The 16,359-nt window shown below is 44.0% G+C and overlaps 1 protein-coding gene across 6 annotated transcripts in view; it reads left to right on the top strand.

Annotated features, from left to right (window-relative positions):
* LOC128693519 (patched domain-containing protein 3-like) overlaps positions 1-16,359 on the top strand; it is a 518,850-nt gene that overhangs the window by 464,396 nt on the left and 38,095 nt on the right. For all 6 annotated transcript variants that reach the window (XM_070097295.1, XM_070097293.1, XM_070097291.1 and 3 more), the window contains one exon: positions 8,717-8,848. In XM_070097295.1, coding sequence (XP_069953396.1) covers positions 8,717-8,848 — 132 coding nt within the window. The remainder of the gene's footprint in view (positions 1-8,716; positions 8,849-16,359) is intronic.

Here is a 16,359-nt window from a genome sequence, read left to right as displayed (position 1 = left end):
CAGACCTGGTCCAGCAACTGGCTCCTGGAGTTCAACCCCACCGAGTGCAAAGTCATGAAGATTGGGGTGAGTATAACACCAGGCACATCTCCTGAAGCGCACATCAGCCAAATAACTGCTGCAGCATATGGGCGCCTAGCTAAAACCTCAGAACAGCATTCCGACATCTTAATAAGGAATCGTTCAGGACCCTGTACACCGTCTACATTAGGCCCATATTGGAGTATGCGACACCAGTTTGGAACCCACACCTAGCCAAGCACGTAAAGAAACTAGAGAATGTGCAAAGGTTTGCAACAAGACTAGTCCCAGAGCTAAAAGGTATGTCCTACGAGGAGAGGTTAAGGGAAATCAACCTGACGACACTGGAGGACAGGAGAGATAGGGGGGACATGATAACGACATACAAAATACTGAGAGGAATTGACAAGGTGGACAAAGACAGGATGTTCCAGCATTGGACACAACAACAAGGGGACACATTTAGAAGTTGAAGACACAGATGAATCACAGGGATGTTAGGAAGTATTTCTTCAGCCACAGAGTAGTCAGGAAGTGGAATAGTTTGGGAAGCGATGTAGTGGAGGCAGGATCCATACATAGCTTTAAGCAGAGGTATGATAAAGCTCACGGTTCAGGGAGAGTGACCTAGTGGCGACTAGTGAAGAGGCGGGGGCCAGGAGCTTGGACTCGACCCCTGCAACCTCAACTAGGTAAGTACAACTAGGTGAGTACACGCGCACACACACAAACGCACACACGAACGCACACGCTTGCTTCTCATAATAACTCTGCATTAAAAGTTGAGATTTATTTTTAGACTATTGGATCACTACGACAAGGTCCTAAATGCACTAGAAGACAAAAAGAATGCAGATGTAATATATACAGACTTTGCAAAAGCCTTCGACAAGTGTGACCATGGCGTAATAGCGCACAAAATGCGTGCTAAAGGAATAACAGGAAAAGTCGGTCGATGGATCTATAATTTCCTCACTAACAGAACACAGAGAGTAGTCGTCAACAGAGTAAAGTCCGAGGCAGCTACGGTGAAAAGCTCTGTTCCACAAGGCACAGTACTCACTCCCATCTTGTTCCTCATCCTCATATCCGACATAGACAAGGATGTCAGCCACAGCACCGTGTCTTCCTTTGCAGATGACACCCGAATCTGCATGACAGTGTCTTCCATTGCAGACACTGCAAAGCTCCAGGCGGACATCAACCAAATCTTTCAGTGGGCTGCAGAAAACAATATGAAGTTCAACGATGAGAAATTTCAATTACTCAGATATGGTAAACATGAGGAAATTAAATCTTCATCAGAGTACAAAACAAATTCTGGCCACAAAATAGAGCGAAACACCAACGTCAAAGACCTGGGAGTGATCATGTCGGAGGATCTCACCTTCAAGGACCATAACATTGTATCAATCGCATCTGCTAGAAAAATGACAGGATGGATAATGAGAACCTTCAAAACTAGGGAGGCCAAGCCCATGATGACACTCTTCAGGTCACTTGTTCTATCTAGGCTGGAATATTGCTGCACACTAACAGCACCTTTCAAGGCAGGTGAAATTGCCGACCTAGAAAATGTACAGAGAACTTTCACGGCGCGCATAACGAAGATAAAACACCTCAATTACTGGGAGTGCTTGAGGTTCCTAAACCTGTATTCCCTGGAACGCAGGAGGGAGAGATACAGGATTATATACACCTGGAAAATCCTAGAGGGACTAGTACCGAACTTGCACACGAAAATCACTCACTACGAAAGCAAAAGACTTGGCAGACGATGCACCATCCCCCCAATGAAAAGCAGGGGTGTCACTAGCACGTTAAGAGACCATACAATAAGTGTCAGGGGCCCGAGACTGTTCAACTGCCTCCCAGCACACATAAGGGGGATTACCAACAGACCCCTGGCAGTCTTCAAGCTGGCACTGGACAAGCACCTAAAGTCAGTTCCGGATCAGCCGGGCTGTGGCTCGTACATTGGTTTGCGTGCAGCCAGCAGCAACAGCCTGGTTGATCAGGCTCTGATCCACCAGGAGGCCTGGTCACAGACCGGGCCGCGGGGGGCGTTGACCCCCGGAACTCTCTCCAGGTAAACTCCAGGTATGTACTACAGTGAGAAAAATTAGACTCCTTATTGTAAAAATAATAATATATGTTGCACTCGCTGGATACCATATTTAGTATGTTGCACTCGCTGGATACCATATTTAGTATGTTGTACTCGCTGGATACCATATTTAGTATGTTGTACTCGCTGGATACCATATTTAGTATGTTGTACTCGCTGGATACCATATTTAGTATGTTGTACTCGCTGGATACCATATTTAGTATGTAGCACTTGCACTCGCTGGATACCATATTTAGTATGTTGTACTCGCTGGATACCATATTTAGTATGTTGTACTCGCTGGATACCATATTTAGTATGTTGTACTCGCTGGATACCATATTTAGTATGTTGCACTCGCTGGATACCATATTTAGTATGTTGTACTCGCTGGATACCATATTTAGTATGTTGTACTCGCTGGATACCATATTTAGTATGTTGCACTCGCTGGATACCATATTTAGTATGTTGTACTCGCTGGATACCATATTTAGTATGTTGTACTCGCTGGATACCATATTTAGTATGTTGCACTCGCTGGATACCATATTTAGTATGTTGCACTCGCTGGATACCATATTTAGTATGTTGTACTCGCTGGATACCGTATTTAGTATGAAGTTGACTTACCAACCACGTTATTGTCTAGTAATATCTCCTCTGTAAAAGTTTACTTACGTGTAATTAAATATTCTTCAGTATCTCACAAGAATCTTGCTTATAATTATGTAGTCTAACCCACAGTTGTTTATTCATGACCATTGACACGTACACTAGGCAATCGTGTATTTTTTTAATTCGTAATCAAGAAGATATTACCGTATATTATTATGTATGAAAGGTTATAAGTTATTTGTATGGAAATTCAATAGCGCCACATTGTGTTGCTGCTGTGGTCACGTGACCGGCCGGGCTGTGGCTCGTACGTTGGATTGCGTGCAGCCAGCAGAAACAGCCTGGTTGATCAGGGTCTGATTCACCGTGAGGCCTGGTCACAGACCGGGTCGCGGGGGGCGTTGACCCCCGGAACTCTCTCCAGGTAAACTAGGACATGTTACTAGGACATGATACTAGGACATGATACTAGGACATGTTACTAGGACATGTTACTAGGACATGTTACTAGGACATGTTACTAGGACATGTTACTAGGACATGATACTAGGACATGTTACTAGGACATGTTACTAGGACATGATACTAGGACATGATACTAGGACATGATACTAGGACATGATACTAGGACATGATACTAGGACATGTTACTAAGACATGATACTAGGACATGTTACTAGGACATGATAATAGGACATGATAATAGGACATGATACTAGGACATGATACTAGGACATGATAATAGGACATGATACTAGGACATGTTACTAGGACATGTTACTAAGACATGATACTAGGACATGATACTAGGACATGTTACTAGGACATGATACTAGGACATGATACTAGGACATGATACTAGGACATGATACTAGGACATGTTGCTAGGACATGATACTAGGACATACTAGGACATGTTACTAGGACATGATACTAGGACATGTTACTAGGACATGATACTAGGACATGTTACTAGGACATGTTACTAGGACATGATACTAGGACATACTAGGACATGATACTAAGACATGTTACTAGGACATGTTACTAGGACATGTTACTAGGACATGATACTAGGACATACTAGGACATGTTACTAGGACATGATACTAGAACATGTTACTAGGACATGTTACTAGGACATGTTACTAGGACATGATACTAGGACATACTAGGACATACTAGGACATGATACTAAGACATGTTACTAGGACATGATACTAGGACATGATACTAGGACATGTTACTAGGACATGTTACTAGGACATGATACTAGGACATGATACTAGGACATACTAGGACATGTTACTAGGACATGATACTAGGACATGTTACTAGGACATGATACTAGGACATGTTACTAGGACATGTTACTAGGACATGATACTAGGACATACTAGGACATACTAGGACATGATACTAAGACATGTTACTAGGACATGTTACTAGGACATGATACTAGGACATGTTACTAGGACATGATACTAGGACATGTTACTAGGACATGTTACTAGGACATGATACTAGGACATGATACTAGGACATGTTACTAGGACATGTTACTAGGACATGATACTAGGACATGTTACTAGGACATGTTACTAGGACATGATACTAGGACATGTTACTAGGACATGATACTAGGACATGTTACTAGGACATGATACTAAGACATGATACTAGGACATGATACTAAGACATGATACTAGGACATGATACTAAGACATGATACTAGGACATGATACTAGGACATGATACTAGGACATGATACTAGGACATGTTGCTAGGACATACTAGGACATGATACTAGGACATGATACTTGGACATGATACTAGGACATGATACTAGGACATGTTACTAGGACATGATACTAGGACATGATACTAGGAAATACTAGGACATGATACTGGGACATGTTACTAGGACATGTTACTAGGACATGTTGCTAGGACATGATACTAGGACATGTTACTAGGACATGATACTAGGAAATACTAGGACATGTTACTAAGACATGTTACTAAGACATGTTACTAGGACATGATACTAGGACATGATACTAGGACATGTTACTAGGACATGATACTAGGACATGATACTAGGACATGATACTAGGACATGATACTAGGACATGTTACTAGGACATGATACTAGGACATACTAGGAAATACTAGGACATGATACTAGGACATGATACTAATACATGTTACTAGGACATGTTACTAGGACATGATACTAGGACATGATACTAGGAGATGATACTAGGAAATACTAGGACATGATACTAGGACATGTTACTAAGACATGTTACTAAGACATGTTACTAGGACATATTACTAGGTTACAACGAACATCATCATAAACATCTATCACACGCTGGTTTTCCTGCCACTTTCCACCACACGTGATAAGTTCTGTAATATTCCATCACACAGTATAGAATACGATATAGTCCATGTCAGGATGACTTTTCTTTCATATTCCGTCAGTGAGGATGAGTTTTCAAATAAGGTAATCATCCTGAGCTGCGAGACTTAAGTAGGATAATTAGGACATTGTCGACCATTGTACTATTGATTTTAGAAGCTGTCAGATTTACAGATTTGCTTTTAGCAGAGCTGGAGTTACTAATACACGAAAATGACCAATTTCGTTGGAATATTACACACAAGTTTAGTGGAAATAATGAAGGCATCACGTCAAAATTAATTAACTGTGTACTGAAACTTGAGATAGACTTACTAAGTATATTGGCCTCCCATGTGATGACGTAGTCTGTAACACAGCGAGTGCCTTAGCTAGCTAGGTTAGATGATTGTGGCCACCAGCTTCCACCACCCTCAAACATCTGGTTGACAAGGAAGCCACCAACGCTGAGGTTAGTTAAAGATTAGCCGGTATTCTCCCGGCCCGGGCCTTTTCCAAGTGGTGGCCCGGCCTTGGCTCCCTCTTTAGGGAGTATCTGAGACCTAAGTCTCCCATGGGAGGAGGCACAAGTACCTCCTCATCTTTGGGACCAACCGTCCCCAGGCCTAGCCACAAGCTAGGCCTCTCTGGTCTGCCATCCCCGCCCCAAGGGGGCAAATGGGAATGACAGTCTTATGAGCTAAAGGCTCGGGCTCAGGCACCTACCCTACCCTAGAAGGGTTAGGCATGGTGTCGATGGATCAACGCTGAGGTCTACATCATTCCATGTGCTGCTGTGACGAAACACACACACATATCTGGAACAATGCCTCAGAGAACGTAATTATACCTGTATAATCAATAACAACACTGCACTAGCCGAGGACTCGAACCCATGCTGCTTTGGCCTGCCTCTAGGTGGGCGAAAACACATGAAGCCCTTATCTACTGGACCATACGATCCTTAAGAGTAGGGAACATGACTTAAGAAATCGTAATGACACGATTGCAAATAAACCATACCCCCGGCCGGGATTGAACCCGCGGTCATAGAGTCTCAAAACTCCAGCCCGTCGCGTTAGCCACTAGACCAGCTAGCCACAATAAGATTCGTCCAACTAGGTATATTTCTACACCATAGGAAAGTTAGCACAGGCACCTCTGTGACCACAAATGCAAGTTTTTACAGACGAATCTCCAGCTAGCGTGGCCGTGTAAAAACTTGCATTTGTGGTCACAGAGGTGCCTGTGCTAACTTTCCTATGGTGTAGAAATATACCTAGTTGGATGAATCTTATTGTGGCTAGCTGGTCTAGTGGCTAACGCGACGGGCTGGAGTTTTGAGACTCTATGACCGCGGGTTCAATCCCGGCCGGGGGTATGGCTTAAGAGTAGGGTATCCAGCGGAACTGGATGTGTTTTCGCCCACCATGAGGCAGGCCAAAGCAGCATGGGTTCGAGGCCTTGGCTAGTGCAGTGTTGTTATTGATCAATACCACTCGTTCGTGGTCACAATAATATACCTGTATAAATTAGACGCCTGTGCAACTTTTGGGATTTTTTTTTTTTGGGGGGAGGGGTGATATGTTTTGCTCACCAAGAATTTTTTCAATCCAGTAAAGAGTATTAGTAATATTATTATCAAAATTAAGCGCTAAACCCACCAGGGCCATACAGCGCTGCCCAATAAAGAGGAAAATATGAGTAAATTTAGCAGGAAGGAGCTGGTGTAATTGTAGTTAACGTGTTTATAGTGCAGTTATTTCACCCGGCAGCCATGTCCTGGCGGCACAGGATTAAATAACAAAAAGGCACCATACCGTGACTGAAACAATACAAATAACCCGCATGTAGGAGAAGGGGAGCAAACGACGATGTTTCGGTCCGACTTGGACCAGTGTGACTGTTAATGGTCCAAGTCGAACCGAAACGTCGTCGTTAGCTTCCCTCTCGTATGTGCGGGTTATTTGTGGCCTAGGTTTTGTGTGCAACTGTATCACCTGATTAAAGTCAACGATGTCATTGTAGATTTTCTTCTTGGTAGACGAGTCTAGCTTTATTACAGTCCATTATATGACCGTGGCTGTTCCTATGTATCACACATGCATTATTAAGGTTATCTATGTGGTCATTAATGTGCGTGTCAAGACCTCTAACGATTCCTCTCATATATACTCTGCTGCAGCCTCTGCAGGACTGAACCAAATTTTTTGTCTTGGTGAAAGCCATAATTTTCGTGCTAGTGGTTGCAACGTTGGAGATATTAATTGCTACTTTTCTGTTTGGTAGGACTACAAATAAGACTGAGGTTTTACCAGTCTTGGGGATGTTGAGAATTTGTTGTTCCCGTCCTACTTCAGCCACGGCTACAGACGACGGAGATTTATACTACCTAACATAAAAAATTAACAACACTATCTTACAACACAGTTAATAGTGTCTACTGCTACAGTCAAGTATCTCACCATTAAAAAAACTGAACCTTGTTGATATTAAAGCTGTGATATACAGTACATGCTACCATGGGGAGACTGTAACAAAGTCTGTGGGAGAGACAGCAAGAGATCAAGACACCCATTAATGAACACAAATATGCCAGTTGTATAGATAATGGTAATGGAATGAACTGTAGCGAGGCTAGACTCATCTTGAGAAAAATCTACAGACGTTGCTACCTTGAATCATCAGTCATCACGCTCCACACTCCCTAGAATAAACCATCTTCTGCTATATTTACTCATGTTTTCCTCACTCTGCATTGAATTAAAAAAGTTTCTGGTGAGCAACACATAAACAGTTTCTAAACATCGCACATTTGTTTAATTTATATTTTTTGTATTTGTTACAGTTTTATGTGAAACATAAATACGTCTGTATGAAGACATGAACAACTTAGGTTGGTTCACTGTAGTTCGTATGTCTATCTGATGAACTATAAATAAGTTGAGGTTAGAATCAGAGGTTGATGTGCAGAAAAAGTTCTGCATTGAGGCAACATTGATCGCCATTTCTAACGCTAGTTTAAATATTTCAAGCTAGTTGGCCAGCCTGGTGCTAACCCCTCAAGGGCATCACGGTCAAGCAACCTGCCAGACACATCCTTCACCTGACACCTGTCACACCTGACGTCTCTTACCATATATATACTGATAACCTAACAGACATCATGAGAGGTTAACACATTATAGCGAGTTGGACATATTCAGAGAAACACATGTCACACTGAAACAGTAACATCGTGGGCCTTGCAACATTATCATTCAGGACTCGCAACACCTAACAAGATATCAGAATGTTAATTCAAGGTTGTGAAACAATATTGCAGACAGCAGAGGCAAAGTAAATTTAGTGGCGATATACTTATCTCCACGGAAGATAATATACTAATTAGTATTTTTGGGAAGCATTACACATACGTAGATTATAACTGAGCTAACTGTATTTAACATAAAGAATTTATACAATGGATGTAAATTTTGATTGTAAACTATAAGATGTAATATATTTTTTAATGAATAAAGAATAAATGAATTAGTTAAGTGATGAATTTTATATTTCAGGTACGGCAGTGCTGGTGACGTACGCCTGGCACATTACGTTCTTCGGCGGGTGTCTGGCTCTGGCTGGCTTCATGGAGAAGGAACAGCGTCATGGCATCACGTGCCGCAAAATCAAACCATTGTCTGAAGCAGGTGTGTAGCTCCTGGTCCCCCTCTCTACCTTGCTCGTGTGTGGCTATCATGACAGTACCAAAATACTCCCAGTATTTCACGTTGAAGATAAAACTGAACAATGTGTCAACCATTCCTGGATCGTTAAGTCTTGTTAATAATGGCTCAGGACTGACCCAAATGTCTCATAAAGTTCTTCTTTAATTTGCGATTTAGTTGTGAATGTTTCACAATATTGTGACTTATTCTTTCATAAATGTCGACTGTTAGGCAGACTGTATAACACAGAGCTACGTCTCAACCATATTAATGAAAGATATTAACAGAACAGTCATAAGGATCCAGACATGTCTAGTCTTTTAATTTATACTCTCTCTCTCTCTCTCTCTCTCTCTCTCTCTCTCTATATATATATATATATATATATATATATATATATATATATATATATATATATTATATATATATTATATATATATTATATATATGTCGTGCCGAATAGGCAGAACTTGCGATCTTGGCTTAAATAACAACGCCCATCTTGCCATATAAGACAAGCGAAAATTTGTGTATGCAATAATTTCGCCAAAATCATTCTGAACCTAACGAAAAAAAAATATATTTCACTGTGTTTGGTTAGCATTAAATTATTGTAAACAAATCTAAAATATATTTAGTTGGGTTAGGCTAAAATAAATTGTTCTTGTTATAATAAGGTTAGGTAAGTTTTCTAAGATTCTTTTGGTGCAAAATGAAAATTTTTTACATTAATATTAATGAAAAAAATATATCTTTAAACGTATAAGAGAAAATTTCAGAAAGAACTGAATTTTAAATGAGTTCTTGCTAATTGAGCAGTTTTACATATTCGGCACGACATATATATGCAAAACAACCACTGTGAAAGAGTAGTGAAATTCCAAGCGCTTTCGTGACTACTCACATTCTCAAGGAACTATGAAAATGCTGACGGATGTGTCTATAAGATTCCTTGTAAAATTTGCGATAAAGTTTATTACGGTCAAACTGGTAAAAATCTCGAACTTAGATTAAAACAACATAAATTGTAGGCAAATTACTAGTCATTTATAGCTGAGATTATAAGAAGCCATCTCGATAAGCATAGCTTGATTAATGATACTCAGCATGGATTCACAAGAGGCCGGTCTTGTCTAACTAATTTATTAACTTTCTTCAGTAAAGCTTTTGAGGCTGTTGACCACGATAAAGAATTTTATATTGTTTACTTAGATTTTAGTAAGGCATTTGATAGTTCCGCACCATAGACTGTTAAAGAAAGTGGCAGCTCATGGCATTGGGGGAAAAGTGCTCTCGTGGATCGAGTCATGGCTCACAGACAGGAAGCAGAGTGTGTCCATAAATGGGGGTTAAATCCGAGTGGGGATCAATAACAAGTGGGGTTCCACAGGGATCAGTCTTGGGCCCGTTGTTGTTTACAATATATATCAATGACCTTGATGAGGGTATTACTAGTGATATGAGTAAATTCGCCGATGACACAAAGATAGGTAGGGTAATTGATTCAAACGTAGATGTTAGGGAACTTCAGGAGGATTTAGACAATCTCTATTCTTGGTCAGAAAAGTGGCAGATGCAGTTCAATGTAGATAAATGCAAGGTTCTGAAGCTCGGGAGTGTCCATAACCCTAGTACTTACAAGTTAAATAATGTAGAACTTACACAAATAACCCGCACATAAAAGAGAGAAGCTTACGACGACGTTTCGGTCCGACTTGGACCATTTACAAAGTGACTTTGTAAATGGTCCAAGTCGGACCGAAACGTCGTCGTAAGCTTCTCTCTTTTATGTGCGGGTTATTTGTGTATCGTTCCAGTCACGGTATTGTGCCTTTTTGTGTTATTTATGTAGAACTTAGCCATACAGATTGCGAAAAGGACTTGGGGGTTATGGTGAGCAGCAACCTTAAACCAAGACAGCAATGCCTAAGCGTACGTAATAAGGCAAATAGATTACTGGGATTTATATCAAGAAGTGTAAGCAACAGAAGTCCAGAGGTCATACTGCAGCTTTATACATCATTAGTAAGGCCTCACCTAGATTATGCAGCTCAGTTCTGGTCTCCATATTACAGAATGGACATAAATTCGTTAGAAAACATTCAGCGTAGGATGACTAAATTAATACAAAGCATTAGAAATCTTCCTTATGAAGAAAGATTGAAGACTCTTAAGTTACATTCACTTGTTAGACGAAGAACGAGGGGAGACCTGATCGAAGTGTATAAGTGGAAGATAGGTATTAATAAAGGGGATATTAACAAGGTCTTGAGGATATCTCTCCAAGAGAGAACCCGCAGTAATGGATTTAAATTTATTTATTATTAAATTATTGTATACTTATCTAAAATATATTTAGTTGGATTAGGCTAAATTAAATTGCGCTTGTTATATATTAATTTTTACATCAACATAAATGAAAAAAATATTATTAAACGTATAAGAGAAAATTCTAGAAAGGACTTAATTTTATATGAGTTCTTGCTAATTGACCAGTTTTACCTATTCAGCACGACATATATATATATATATATATATATATATATATATATATATATATATATATATATATATATATATATATATATATTCAGGGAAGCTGCTGCCTGCAGCTCTTGAGTTTGTATTTAATCCAAGTATGCTCACCATATTAAGTAGAAATACGAGTATGTTGAGTAAGGCTCAGTTGGTGCTACACAAATGCTCACCTAGACCTTGATAATTGGCGTGTCGCTGCCGTAAAGGCTCTTTCAAAAGGCTGTGTGGCTGCCACTGCGATTATGTTGAGGTTACTGGTTGTTAGAGTTGGCGCAGACTTGTATATAAAGGCAGGTGAGAACTGTTCATCACGAGGTCAATGCTATACACATCGTTAAGTGTATATCACAGTGTATATACACCAGTAAGTATACATCTCTGAGTATATAAGCCGACAAGTGTATATTTCTCGGTTTATTCACATTGATAACTTGCTTTGATACCTTAACACACTAGCCGGTGTTAACGAGGCGCTCTCGGACACACCTTGATCGTTAGTTGTTGTCAACGAGACATGGCAGTTGTCACTAGTGTAGTGTGCAAGACAACCTTTTATAGAGATCTAAGCCCCGGTAAAAACACAGCAATTAGTCAACAGACTTCCACCGTGATAGCTGTTAGGTTTGGGTCACAATCAGAAGGATCCAGGTTCGATTCCCACCTCCGGTAGTGTAGGAGGTATGCAGCAGGTACACTGGTCTATTGTTTCAGGAAAGCAGCTGTCCCTGTAATATATATTTTAGTAGTGTGGCTAAGCTAAACTTGCCTTGGTTCTGTTCACTGTTGTGTACTAATTAAAATAACTTCTTGATTGGTACTGTCCTTCTCTCCTCACATTCCATTTCTCGTAATATAATTTTTTTCGACATTTGAATTTCTTCAGTGACTCCAGTGGAAATAAGTTACTTTGAATTTTGGGGTTATTCTGGGTAATTTACACGTGTTAAACTACGTATGATAATTGTACTTGGGTGTATCTGTACCTAAATATACTTACTAATCTTTGCTGCTCATGCCTTTCTTCCCTTCCTGGTATCTCACCAAATTCTTCCATATTGACCTCTGAACTTCCCTGTCATTTATTAGCTCATTTCCCCTCCTTTAATCTTATTATCTACTTCCTTACTACCGTTTTCTGTCTTGTAAAACTATACAACAGCTTAGGATCTGTTTTAAGTTTTAATCTTTGTTGCCGTTTTGTTTTAGAATTGTTTTTATGCATCTCCTGTTATCCTTGTATAGTTATTATTATTGTAATACAAGAAGAAGCGCTAAACCTACTAGGGCCATACAGCGCAGCGGGGCAGGGAATAGTGCAGGGGTCGAGGGTCGTGTGTGGTTATTACTGTACTCAGCGGGGCAGGGGATAGTGCAGGGGTCGTGTGTGGTTATTACTGTACTCAGCGGGGCAGGGGATAGTGCAGGGGTCGAGAGTCGTGTGTGGTTATTACTGTACTCAGTGGGGCAGGGGATAGTGCAGGGGTCGAGGGTCGTGTGTGGTTATTACTGTACTCAGCGGGGCAGGGGATAGTGCAGGGGTCGAGGGTCGTGTGTGGTTATTACTGTACTCAGCAGTGCAGGGGATAGTGCAGGGCTCGAGGGTCGTGTGTGGTTATTACTGTACTCAGCGGGGCAGGGGATAGTGCAGGGGTCGAGGGTCGTGTGTGGTTATTACTGTACTCAGCGGGGCAGGGGTCGCGGGTCGTGTATGGTTATTACTGTACTCAGCGGGGCAGGGGATAGTGCAGGTGTCGAGGGTCGTGTGTGGTTATTACTGTACTCAGCGGGGCATGGGATAGTGCAGGGGTCGAGGGTCGTGTGTGGTTATTACTGTACTCAGCGGGACAGGGGATAGTGCAGGGGTCTTGTGTGGTTATTACTGTACTCAGCGGGGCAGGGGATAGTGCAGGGGTCGAGAGTCGTGTGTGGTTATTACTGTACTCAGCGGGGCAGGGGATAGTGCAGGGGTCGAGGGTCGTGTGTGGTTATTACTGTACTCAGCGGGGCAGGGGATAGTGCAGGGGGTCGAGGGTCGTGTGTGGTTATTACTGTACTCAGCAGGGCAGGGGTCGAGAGTCGTGTGTGGTTATTACTGTACTCAGCGGGGCAGGGGATAGTGCAGGGGTCGAGGGTCGTGTGTGGTTATTACTGTACTCAGCAGTGCAGGGGTCGAGGGTCGTGTGTGGTTATTACTGTACTCAGCGGGGCAGGGGATAGTGCAGGGGTCGAGGGTCGTGTGTGGTTATTACTGTACTCAGCAGGGCAGGGGATAGTGCAGGGGTCGAGGGTCGTGTGTGGTTATTACTGTACTCAGCGGGGCAGGGGATAGTGCAGGGGTCGAGGGTCGTGTATGGTTATTACTGTACTCAGCGGGGCTGGGGATAGTGCAGGGGTCGTGTGTGGTTATTACTGTACTCAGCGGGGCAGGGGATAGTGCAGGGGTCGAGGGTCGTGTGTGGTTATTACTGTACTCAGCGGGGCAGGGGATAGTGCAGGGGTCGAGGGTCGTGTGTGGTTATTACTGTACTCAGCAGGGCAGGGGATAGTGCAGGGGGTCGAGGGTCGTGTGTGGTTATTACTGTACTCAGCAGGGCAGGGGATAGTGCAGGGGTCGAGAGTTGTGTGTGGTTATTACTGTACTCAGCGGGGCAGGGGATAGTGCAGGGGTCGAGGGTCGTGTGTGGTTATTACTGTACTCAGCGGGGCAGGGGATAGTGCAGGGGTCAAGGGTCGTGTGTGGTTATTACTGTACTCAGCGGGGCAGGGGATAGTGCAGGGGTCAAGGGTCGTGTGTGGTTATTACTGTACTCAGCAGGGCAGGGGATAGTGCAGGGGTCGAGAGTCGTGTGTGGTTATTACTGTGCTCAGCGGGGCAGGGGATAGTGCAGGGGTCGAGGGTCGTGTGTGGTTATTACTGTACTCAGCGGGGCAGGGGATAGTGCAGGGGTCGAGGGTCGTGTGTGGTTATTACTGTACTTAGCAGTGCAGGGGATAGTGCAGGGCTCGAGGGTCGTGTGTGGTTATTACTGTACTCAGCGGGGCAGGGGATAGTGCAGGGGTCGAGGGTCGTGTGTGGTTATTACTGTACTCAGCGGGGCAGGGGTCGAGGGTCGTGTATGGTTATTACTGTACTCAGCGGGGCAGGGGATAGTGCAGGTGTCGAGGGTCGTGTGTGGTTATTACTGTACTCAGCGGGGCATGGGATAGTGCAGGGGTCGAGGGTCGTGTGTGGTTATTACTGTACTCAGCGGGACAGGGGATAGTGCAGGGGTCTTGTGTGGTTATTACTGTACTCAGCGGGGCAGGGGATAGTGCAGGGGTCGAGAGTCGTGTGTGGTTATTACTGTACTCAGCGGGGCAGGGGATAGTGCAGGGGTCGTGTGTGGTTATTACTGTACTCAGCGGGGCAGGGGATAGTGCAGGGGTCGAGGGTCGTGTGTGGTTATTACTGTACTCAGCGGGGCAGGGGATAGTGCAGGGGTCGAGGGTCGTGTGTGGTTATTACTGTACTCAGCGGGGCAGGGGATAGTGCAGGGGTCGAGAGTCGTGTGTGGTTATTACTGTACTCAGCGGGGCAGGGGATAGTGCAGGGGTCGAGGGTCGTGTGTGGTTATTACTGTACTCAGCGGGGCAGGGGATAGTGCAGGGGTCAAGGGTCGTGTGTGGTTATTACTGTACTCAGCGGGGCAGGGGATAGTGCAGGGGTCAAGGGTCGTGTGTGGTTATTACTGTACTCAGCAGGGCAGGGGATAGTGCAGGGGTCGAGAGTCGTGTGTGGTTATTACTGTACTCAGCGGGGCAGGGGATAGTGCAGGGGTCGAGGGTCGTGTGTGGTTATTACTGTACTCAGCGGGGCAGGGGATAGTGCAGGGGTCGAGGGTCGTGTGTGGTTATTACTGTACTCAGCGGGGCAGGGGATAGTGCAGGGGTCGAGGGTCGTGTGTGGTTATTACTGTACTCAGCAGGGCAGGGGATAGTGCAGGGGTCGAGGGTCGTGTGTGGTTATTACTGTACTCAGCAGGGCAGGGGATAGTGCAGGGGTCGAGAGTCGTGTGTGGTTATTACTGTGCTCAGCGGGGCAGGGGATAGTGCAGGGGTCGAGGGTCGTGTGTGGTTATTACTGTACTCAGCGGGGCAGGGGATAGTGCAGGGGTCGAGGGTCGTGTGTGGTTATTACTGTACTCAGCGGGGCAGGGGATAGTGCAGGGGTCGAGGGTCGTGTGTGGTTATTACTGTACTCAGCAGGGCAGGGGATAGTGCAGGGAGTCGAGGGTCGTGTGTGGTTATTACTGTACTCAGCAGGGCAGGGGATAGTGCGGGGTCGAGAGTTGTGTGTGGTTATTACTGTACTCAGCGGGGCAGGGGATAGTGCAGGGGTCGAGGGTCGTGTGTGGTTATTACTGTACTCAGCGGGGCAGGGGATAGTGCAGGGGTCAAGGGTCGTGTGTGGTTATTACTGTACTCAGCGGGGCAGGGGATAGTGCAGGGGTCAAGGGTCGTGTGTGGTTATTACTGTACTCAGCAGGGCAGGGGATAGTGCAGGGGTCGAGAGTCGTGTGTGGTTATTACTGTGCTCAGCGGGGCAGGGGATAGTGCAGGGGTCGAGGGTCGTGTGTGGTTATTACTGTACTCAGCGGGGCAGGGGATAGTGCAGGGGTCGAGGGTCGTGTGTGGTTATTACTGTACTCAGCAGTGCAGGGGATAGTGCAGGGCTCGAGGGTCGTGTGTGGTTATTACTGTACTCAGCAGGGCAGGGGATAGTGCAGGGGTCGAGGGTCGTGTGTGGTTATTACTGTACTCAGCGGGGCAGGGGTCGAGGGTCGTGTATGGTTATTACTGTACTCAGCGGGGCAGGGGATAGTGCAGGTGTCGAGGGTCGTGTGTGGTTATTACTGTACTCAGCGGGGCATGGGATAGTGCAGGGGTCGAGGGTCGTGTGTGGTTATTACTGTACT

The sequence above is a fragment of the Cherax quadricarinatus genome, chromosome 57 (assembly GCF_038502225.1).
Source record: "Cherax quadricarinatus isolate ZL_2023a chromosome 57, ASM3850222v1, whole genome shotgun sequence".
Taxonomy (NCBI): domain Eukaryota; kingdom Metazoa; phylum Arthropoda; class Malacostraca; order Decapoda; family Parastacidae; genus Cherax; species Cherax quadricarinatus.
Note: the sequence above shows the minus strand (reverse complement) of the source record. Positions and strands in the feature narration are given on the sequence as shown.